The sequence below is a fragment of the Podarcis erhardii genome (genome assembly GCF_964252035.2).
Source record: "Podarcis erhardii genome assembly, chromosome: 9".
Classification (NCBI taxonomy): domain Eukaryota; kingdom Metazoa; phylum Chordata; class Lepidosauria; order Squamata; family Lacertidae; genus Podarcis; species Podarcis erhardii.
Genome location: NC_138512.1, coordinates 45,872,595 through 45,882,720, shown reverse-complemented (window position 1 = coordinate 45,882,720; position 10,126 = coordinate 45,872,595). Strand labels below are relative to the sequence as shown.

Genomic DNA, 10,126 nt, shown 5'->3' with positions numbered 1-10,126 from the left:
AATTTAACCAGCTTAGTTAGACACTTTGGCAACAGTCAGCTTTAGACGATGCAGCCAAATGGTTCTTAAGTGGGAAAGGAGACCGCTTGTGTTCCTGTATATAACTCTAGCTGAATTATAGTAGTCCCAAGAATCCCTTAAGGTTCATAACACCAAGACTGACAAGTAAAACATAAACCATGTTCAGGGTCCAGAATTAGGCAGAAATTTTACTCATACCAACAACTGACAGGCTAGGCCAAACTTTTTTGTGTGTGAGAGAGAATAAACTATCCATATTCAAAAGGCACTCTCAGAGAGTTAGGTGATTAAAATAGTCCCCCTTATTCACTCAGGAATATTCCATTAATGGTGACACATACATCTTTGAAAAAGTGAAGATGAAAAGAAAGGTGTATATTTGCATGAAATTCTCATATGCTAATGTAAATTTACAGATGCAAACATAGAAATAATTATAGTAATCTAAATAGAAATGCAATGCATCTCACAATAGCAGGGAAGACTGACCAGGTGCACCTTCTCAGCCTGCTGTTCAGGTGCTAACTCCTGATGGGCAACTTCAGGGCTCCTTACCCCTTGTGTGATTTGGACCAGACAGCATTTTAAATAGAGCACATCTGCAAACAGAGCACTATACTATGTAAAACAGGACACATGACTGCCCTATACATATGTGTGGAATATCATAAGCAGGTTGAAATTGGCTTTTTGTCCTAGGCTTCCATTTCTGCCTCAGTGTTATTTGCATCTATAAAACATCATCACCTGTAATGTACAGCATATCTTTAAAAGACTGAGCAAACAATAACATGGCTTTTATTTTAAAAATGGGTGACATGACATGGGTTGTGTGAAAAGGAGAAATAGGCTCAATACATGAAAAGGTATTTCTACAATTTTCCAACAGAGTTCAGCTGACCTATTACAATCTGAATCCTCTGCAAATGGTCTTCAAGAGATATTTTGAAAGTTGTGCTCCACATGAATATGAATATATATATATATATATATATATATATATATATATATATATGCAATGTGTTCTTGGGTTCAAGGTTGCTCTTTGTATCACCCCCCACCCCTTAACTTTGTGGGAGAATGGATTTGTCCCAGCCTGAAAATAAAAGAACTTCTAGGCTTCAAGGGAGTTGATAACTCTTTATTATAAGAATGAAACATTGTAACAAGATGTTAGATCAGTTATTGAAACTAACATTTGGATAAGGTTTCACTTGATTTGATTTTTGTACCATAACAGTTGATTGTGGGGGTGGGGGTGGGGGTGGGGGTGGGGGGCGAAACCCATGGAAAATGGCATCCCTTAGTTTTTATACACTCTTGTGGTTAGAATAATGAATGTCAGACACAAACAGTGCCAGGTGCATATATGTAGGAAAACATGCTTGCCATGGGAGTACAAAAATAAAATTTATTTGTTAAATTACACATAAATATAAGGTACAAATGTATTTTTAAAATACAGTTAAAGATAATCACACTTGCATTGTGTACATATGAAAATACAGTATTTTAATATTCAACATACACAGACACATTTATGATAAATGTAACTAATTGGCAATGCCAGTTCTTTTCATTCTGGGTTCCCATCTCTGTTTTCCATAAATATGGAAAATTAATATGCTATGAAACAAAACTCTCTAGTTCTGTCGGACATCTTGTAGCAGCTTGTTAATTTCTGCCACCAGCTCGCTAGCATCCATTAGTTCGTGTTTACCGTCACTGAGGTGATTAAGCACATTGTCAAAGTCATCTTCTTCATAATTCTCTGGGATTTCCTCCATGGCTGGCAGCCATTTAGAAGATGGCTGGGCCCCTGAGTGAGTCCCCAAAGGAAGCCCAGTGTTGTTTGCAGGGTTTTGGAAGTGTGTGCTGGCTGCCCAAGCTGCCACCCCTTGTGGATAGCTTACAGTCTTGGCAGGCAAGTGTCCTTTCCTGCGCTCTAGTGAGCTGGAGGGATCCATTTCGTTGCATTCCGTGTAGGCATCTAATGAAGGAGGCAAAAGGCGCTGGAAAACACTGTTCATTTCTGACAGCAAGGATGAGGTGCACATTTCACCTGCTTCGTCCTCGCTCTGACTTTCTTTGCCAAAAGTTGAAAAGCTCTTTTTCTTTTCAGTCGTCCCAACGGCTTGAGCATCCTCTTCCAGTACCTGCTGTTGTGGTGGTTGAGTTTGCTGTGGCTGAAATTCCTCCCCAGGAATAAACATATTACTTCTGTAATCAGAAGATGGAGAAGGCAGAGGTGGCATCCAGCACTGGTCAGAATGTCCCAGGACTCTGCATTCCTCTGTGCATAGTCTCATTGCTGTCAGTAAAATGAAAACAAGAAGTTAATATTCATTAAGTTTCCAGGCACTAGTCACAGTGTCACTTTTAACTTTGAAACTTTCTGGGACATGCTTATCCATAGTGTAGTGGTAGTGGTTTGAACAGAAGACATTTAGGCTATGACTTTAGGGATGAGGAACCTGCATGGCCAGAGATGAGCAAGAACTGAATGACCAGAAGTTCTCCATTCTTCCTATAAACACTTATATGGAAAGAATTCCTATTAAACTAAGGAGGGCTTACATCTAGAGTAAGCATGTACAGGATTGCCCCATCAGTGAATGTGTGTTCAATCCTCTTCCACAACACTTTAACATAACCATCCAGGTATTTAAAGCCTCATGTAAGTGATTGTAATGGGGATATGCTACTGGCCCTCTGTCCTCCATTGTGCCCCCATTGCCTGGTCCAATTCCTCCAAACACTGGAGGATATTTTACCCTGTAGATTCCCACCCCATTTTTGTTGTAAATTGCTTTGGATGTTATGCTATGAAACAGCATATGGATTTGCAAAAAAAAGGGGGGGGGGAGAAAGCAGAATTAGAAGACTTGACAAAATGATTAATATGTGAATGAGCGTTGTAACATCAACTTTCTGAGTCACTATATTTTAGTGACAGTGAATTTCACAGACTGACTTAAGTTTCTTCCCATTTTAATCAACTTAATAAAGATGGCTAAATAAATGTAGCCTATATACCTTCAAACCCATCCCATGTTCCATGTATGTGATTAAATTTTACACTTGCAATTGTATTCTTTGCACTTAAATATATTTATAATTATCTAGCTTTGTGCTTCCTTATATTGGTTCTTGGAAGAAGTTGAGATGGCTATGGTCAAGTTACTATTGGTGTATTGGTAAGCTGCAAAAATCCTGTATGTTTAGAGAACTGAAATGCTCAAAACATAGACAGGTTTGGTAACTGAGTAAAGGTTTACAGCCTAAGATTACACAGATTCCATCCAATTGTTGAAAATCGTTCTCATTTACATTAGTTTGTATTGAAGGACAACAACAACAAAAAGATTTTGGCATTCTTGTAGTTACTGGGAAATACTTTTGCTCTGAGGTATGTTTGTGGACATTTTGTTTGGCAGAAAGCCCAATACAAATTGTACAACTCCTCCTGCCTCTACATAGTATCAACAATTATATACATGGCTATCCTAACAGTCATCAAAGGACTAACTTAAACTCCTTAATTTAAATGGGCATTCTCTTAGCATGACTATAGTTGGATATCACCTAATGTTTGGTGCATTCATAATTGGTGGACATTCATCTGCAAAAAATAATAATCTGCTGTTATATCAGCATAATGCACATATCTATAGAAGGTTGGGAAACTCCTATGAGTCTGATGGCCTAAATTTGTGTTAGTTGTTTTAGAATTACCTAATAGCAAATGTTTAATGTTTAGAAAATTATTTCTGTCAATTAATACTTTCCATTGTTTAATATCTGAAGAACCCAATGAACAATGAGTATACTGTATGTTGGCTCTCATTTACCACTATAGAATCAAACAGCTCAAGAAACATTGTTCTGTGACATTGTATTTAGAAGGGTAAAGATGTATTGGCCCATGGAGATAGGTTGATCTGTTAGGAGACAACTTCTTATGAACTACCCATTCATCTAGCACAGTACTCTCTACACTGACCAGGAATAGCTCCCCAGGGTATCAGGCAGCGGTCTTCCCCCATACCTGATCCCTTTTTCAAACTGAAACTACATAGAACTATTGTTCCTCCCATATGAACGCAGCCTAAGAAGCAATGGGACCTGCTTCTTTGTATACATGCATACCTCTACCAAAGGCATTATGGACTTTGAAGAAGCAGGAACTCAGGACAAAATGGAGAAATGAGCTAAGAGGAAGGCACATTTGGCAAATCCTCACTGTGATCAACTCCCGCCCAGAAACCTATGTCCCCACTCTGGAAGGATGTGTGGATCCAGAATTGGCTTCCACTTATGGACACACTGTTAAAACCATATTCATGGAAGACAATCTCACTCGGCTATGAGTGATAGCCAAATAAGAAAGAAGACTCATGCATAGAATTTCCCTATAAGACTACAACTCCCATCAGCTTTAGCTAGTGTGGCCAATCATCAGGAATGATGGTGGTTGCAGTCAAACATCTGGAAGGCTACGGATTCCCCATCCCTGCTATAAGAGAAACTGTTCATTAGGTTGCAACATGGTAGACTATTTGGAATTAATGTTGAGAGTACAATGATAGAAGGGTCCCCAAGTAAGGTTTAAGGATTTTTGATCACTGCACATAGTCAGTTGTGGATGGCATGGTAGGGCAGGGCAGCTGCTACTTAATGAGAAGTAGAGGGGTAAGTCAGTGATGAGGTTGGTGTGGTGCAAATGCCAGTTGTGAGAGTACCAGTTTGTCTCCATTGGTGTGTTTGCATCATGCTGACTTTGATGTAATTGACCAGAGGTCAAGTGGGCTATGCCACCCCACTATGCCATCCACTATGGCACATAACAATAAAAATTCAGTAACAGACACCCAGTGTGAGTTTACAAATGGCAGGCTGGAACACCAATCGCCATTCTAACAACTGTGGTAACTGCATACATATGTGCTTTCCTACTTTTTTCAGAGAACTGGGTCTCATATAGCCTTTCCTTTTGAATATATTTCTCTAAAGGCATTTTGAACACAAAATCTGTAGCACCCATGCATTGAATATCACCATCCTCAAAACTAGATATCAAATTGTCATTCATTTTGTTTTTTAATGCAACCAAGAAATTGGCCCCACCCATTATAAAGGGCAAGAGCAACCCACTTTGAGCCAACTCATCGGACTGCAAGTGATACCGGTTGTGGTGTTTGTGGCCATTGAACTTGGACAAGTGTGCAGCACTTTGGGTATACGAGGTGCCATGCTGCACTTGAGCATAAATTGGGCTATAGGTGCTGCTATGTGAAGAAGGAAATGGGTTTTTTTCAAAGCATGAAAGTTAAAGAGATTGTTTTTCGTCATTGTGAAGTTGTCTCAGTGTGACTGGCAGGGAGCACTGTAAACAAACTGTTCAACTTTCATTGCATTCTTACCTGCAGGAATTCTCCCATCTGTAAGGAAAAGGTCACTGAATCCTTCTCCAAGAAGTCTGTCAATTGGAGAATCTCTCCCCAAATCATAATCGCTGTCTCCTGCTTCACTGTCACCACGGCCGCTGTCTTTCAAGCTGAACTTATCCATATCTTGAAGGGCGTACCTGCGATAAAACAGAAGTGACATGTGGATTGAGTTATGCTCTATTGGCTTATGTGCTGGGCACTCTCCTCAGGTAAAACTGCTTTCAACATTGATCTGAGTAAAACCCTCACCTGTAGCTCCTGGAATATTTGTTTCCTCTAAAACTTGGCCTTGGCTGATACTGGCCTTGATGAAGCATTGAGAGAAGTTGAGAGACCTGTAAAGAAAAACACAAAAGACTGATTCCTGAAAAATAATGCCCAAATATCTCCCTAAGAGAAAACATGTGTTTAAAAAATTATTATTATTACTACCACTATTATTAAAACTTCAGCTGTTTAAAAATAATCATTTAGAACCTCTTCATGTTGCAAAGACATAAGACAATACAGCCAAAGTAGAAGACAACTGGTAATATCTAATGACACTTTACCAATACAATTTAGTCCTGCTTTTATTAGCCTGAGGATGCCAAATAATTAAAGACCTGATCTTCAGTCTAGTCAAGCTAAAGTATTTGGATGTGAATGGATTTAGCTCCATTGAGGTTAGTGGGCCTAGAAAATCAGCTTACATTCAAGTGTTTTGAGCTATGGCTCAGGGCCTTAAAACATATTCATTAACAGATTTGCATGCACAGTTGACACAAGCTGTTAAAGCAGCTGAAGTTAGAATTGCGGCACCATTGGTAATATATGCCCTCATTGTTTTGTATCATTTGTATATGTAAATACACTATGGAATGTGTTCGAATAGAGAGGCAAAGAACATGCAAGTTTAGCATACTTTATTAGAAGCATTTGCGGGAAATGTTCCAAATAAAGCTTGAAACCTTGATTAACAACAATAATAATGCCACTAAGAGTAACTCTTTTTTAATGTTTAATTGGCATGGCAGTGTAGCAAGGGGCTGTGTAGCCTTTCACGATTCACATAAAAGTCACACACACGGAGAGAGAAACAAACTCAAACACACACAGGGCCATTTTACACATTACATATTTCCAACACAGAAACAAATACAGTGTAACAATCAATTTCAAAATCATGCACTGTGTGCAAAGATGTACTGTTACTGGGAAGCTGCTGCCAATTGTGGCTTCCCAGTCCATACAGAGAGAGATTGAGAATACAAGTGTGTGCAATTATCATACATCACAGTTGGCACACTGGTTGCAACTGCATTCTGAAATAATGAATCTGTGAAATGGCCATGGGGTGCCTGCTTGCATTTGTGAGTGAGTACTAGTCCATGTAGCACAGTAAGTGAGCTTACCTCAACAGCAGGTGTAGCATGAGTGAGCTCAAGGGAGAAATTCTCAGGTACGTGATTTGATGAGATGGTCACCAGACTGTTTAGAGACTGGTGACTGTGGTGGCTTTGGCGACTGCTCATCTGCCCTCTTTCTAGTGTTGGAGATGATGAAGGTGAAGCTTTATGGTGTGACCTGATTGGCAAAGTACCATTAACAGTAGGCACTAGTGTAATGTCCCCTTTGTGGATCTGTCTTGATGGCCTTTTGGGATGATGCTGGTATGTGGACTCTGCTACACGACAGTTATAGGATCTGGTGTCCTTTTTCTCACGATTGCACCTTGTAGCAAAGACAACCATGATAACTAGCAAAACAGCACATATTGCCCCTAAGGATATAATTGTGATCATGGAAACATCTAGAGAAGGTTGGCTAATGTACGTAGCTTCTGTAGCTGAAGGCAGATAAACATATTTAACAACACTGCATTTCAGAAGTGCTTTGGTACTGAGCTGAGGACTTCCTTTGTCCTGAACCACCACTGAAAGTTCCCATTCTGTTGATTTGGCAGATTCAATGCTAGCATTGAGATAGATGTCACATGTCTGTGGGTCCATTATGAAGAGGTGGTCCTCACTACTACTTGCTAATGAACAGCTGAGTTCTGAGTTCATCCCTGAGTCTTTGTCTATGGCTCTTATCCTAGTGACAGGGTAGTTGATTTCAGCTTCTTTGGGGATTGAAATCTTTGCTGTATTGTTGTGCAGTACTGGCTCTATAATCCAAGGGGCGTTGTCATTTTCATCAATGATAGTGAGCACAACTGTTGTATTGCTGGCAAGTTGCTGACTCCCTCCATCTCTAGCCTGAACCACAAAGGCAATTTGGTTTACTTCTTCATGATCAAAAGTTCTAAGTGCATAGATGGCTCCATTGGAAGGATCAATGGTCACATAGGTAGTTATGGAGCTTCCCAAAATAAAGCTCTCCAAGATAGTGTATGTCACCTGCCCATTATCTCCTAGATCTGGATCTGTGGCTGTAACAGAGGTGATATATGCACCTGGAGAGTTATTTTCCAGAATTACAATTTCATATCTATTGGTCTGGAACTGAGGTGGGTTGTCATTTTCATCAATGATCTGGACAGTAAAGTGTTTCACTGTGGAGAGACTTGGGGTCCCCCTGTCTTCTGCTATGACAGTCAAGCTGTATTCAGATCGCTTTTCTCGATCCAGAGTAGTATTTGTTAAGATGAAATAGTTGTTTTCATAGGTCTTTTGGAGTTTAAAGTGACCATGCCCATGGAGCTTGCACACCACCTCTCCATTCAACCCAGAATCTTTGTCTTGCACTCTCACCAGGGCCACAAATGTCTCTACTGAAGCTTTCTCAGAAATGTAAGCAATTTCCTCCTTCCCAGGAGACATCAGGTTTAAATTGATATCTGGCTTGTTGTCGTTCACGTCCACAACCTTGATGATAATCTTGCAGTGAGCTGGGATAGAATTGGGACCCAGATCTTGAGCCTGGGCATCAATTTCATAGGATTTGGTGGTTTCATAGTCCACTGGCTTGAGAAGGGTCAGCTGCCCCCTCTCAGAGTCCATCTTAAAAGTCTCGATGATCTTGGAAGACACGTGGCTACTGAAAGAATAGACAACTTTCCCATTCGCCCCCTCATCCGGATCAGTCGCGTTGAGGTCGATGAGCAAAGTCCCAACTCGGGAGTTCTCCAACAGCTGGATGATATAGGTCTGCTGCTCGAAAACGGGACTGTTGTCATTGGAATCGGAAATGCTGATCTTCAGGATGGAAGACCCACTGCGCTGAGGAACCCCGTTGTCCGAGGCGGTCAGCTGGAGCTCGTAGCTCGATTTCAGCTCCCGGTCCAGCTCACTCACTACGATCAGCTCGGCATACTTGGCCCCGTCGGTCCTCGTGCGCACTTCGATGGTGAAGAAGTCGTTGGCCGACAGCGAGTACGTGTACAGGGAATTGTCCCCGACGTCCGGGTCGAAAGCGCTGTCCAGAGGGATCCGGGTGCCCACAGCAGCGCTCTCGGAGATCTCGAGGGGGATGAGCGCTCGGGAGAACTGCGGCGAGTTGTCGTTAATATCCAGCACCTCCACCTCGATGTGGAAAAGCTGGAGGTGCTCGGTGGGCAGCGTGATCACGTCGAACTCGATGGAGCAGTTCAAGTTCTTCTGGCACAGTTGCTCGCGGTCGATCTTGGCGCCGATGCTGATCTCGCCGTTATCCTCGCGGACCTTCAGCAAGGGAGAGTTGCCCCTCTGCATGGCTCGGAAACGTACGGAGGAAGGGTTGGGCAGCCGGTACAAAACGTCTGCCACGTCTTCCGAGAGCCGCGCGATGACCGAGCCCACCCTCTGCTCCTCGTAGATCCGGTATTTCAAAGTCTTGCCCGCGGCGCCTCCCCAGCAAGCCGCCACCGTCGCCAGGGCGAGCAGGGCGGCCAAGTGCGTCTTGCCGGCGCTCAGCCTCGGCATCACGAAAGCCTTTCCTTCCCCACAAGTTCGCAAAGCGCTTCTCTCAACTTCTGCTCGATCTCTCCGCATGCATTTGCCTTCCCCACCCCACTCCCCACGCCCCCAAAAACTGTACCAAAAAGAGAGGGCAAGAGTCCTTCTGCAACCCAGCACAGTTCCGATATCCTCTCCGAGCTCAGAAAAGTTGCTTACATGCATGCAGATGGTGGCGGGACTCCCTTATACATCCCGGAGGCGAGCCGGCTGGATTGTGCTGCTGCGCTCTAGTCCAGGAGGGTTGGCACATCAGGGCTTTTATTCCTTTTCCTTCTCCTCCTCCTCCTCCTCCTGCCTCTGCAGTTTACTCTCCGCCGAGTGCGTGTGGAGGAAGGAACTGACGCTGGCTCGGCGCTGGGCTCTTTCCCCCGAAGAGATCCTCTTTCCTTTCCCTGCTCGGCTGCCGACTAAGCAGCCTCGATTGCTGACTCCCGTCTAAAAATCTGGGGAACTTCACTCCAACTCAGACAAAGCTTTTTGCCCGGCTGCATGTGTTGAATTGCTTCCAGCCAATCAGCGGGCTTCCAAATCAAAGGACAGTGAAGTCACACACATGCAAAAAAAAAGAGGGGTGGAGGAAGGAGCTGGAGGAAGGAGGGGGGGCAGCTCCTTCTCCCTCTCTCCCTCCCCCACCCTACGTTCACTTTCTGTGAGCGTGCCGTTACACCCACCCCCACCCCCAAAAGTAGGCGACTGGCTAAAGAGCTACTTTAAATCAACTTTTTTGTTCTCCTC

At 42.9% G+C, this 10,126-nt stretch overlaps 1 protein-coding gene across 1 annotated transcript; it reads right to left on the bottom strand.

Moving 5' to 3' along the window:
- Positions 1 to 1,141: 1,141 nt before the first annotated feature.
- On the bottom strand, positions 1,142 to 9,884 carry PCDH18 (protocadherin 18). Its single transcript, XM_081877505.1, has 4 exons — positions 6,866 to 9,884; positions 5,721 to 5,806; positions 5,445 to 5,608; positions 1,142 to 2,332 (listed from the first exon to the last, which is right to left on the bottom strand). Exons 1-4 carry the CDS (start codon positions 9,551 to 9,553, stop codon positions 1,665 to 1,667), a joined length of 3,606 nt encoding a protein of 1,201 aa, XP_081733631.1. The 5' UTR covers positions 9,554 to 9,884; the 3' UTR covers positions 1,142 to 1,664.
- Positions 9,885 to 10,126: the final 242 nt, after the last annotated feature.

What these genes read in the sequence shown, in the direction of transcription:
- PCDH18 (XM_081877505.1), bottom strand. Translation starts at nt 9,553, where the DNA reads ATGCATGTAAGCAACTTTTCTGAGCTCGGAGAGGATATCGGAACTGTG. An exon ending in ATGCTACACCTGCTGTTGAG is followed by an intron (nt 5,807 to 6,865) that starts GTAAGCTCACTT and finishes TTTTCTTTACAG; the next exon opens with GTCTCTCAACTTCTCTCAAT. An exon ending in AAATATTCCAGGAGCTACAG is followed by an intron (nt 5,609 to 5,720) that starts GTGAGGGTTTTA and finishes GTTTTATCGCAG; the next exon opens with GTACGCCCTTCAAGATATGG.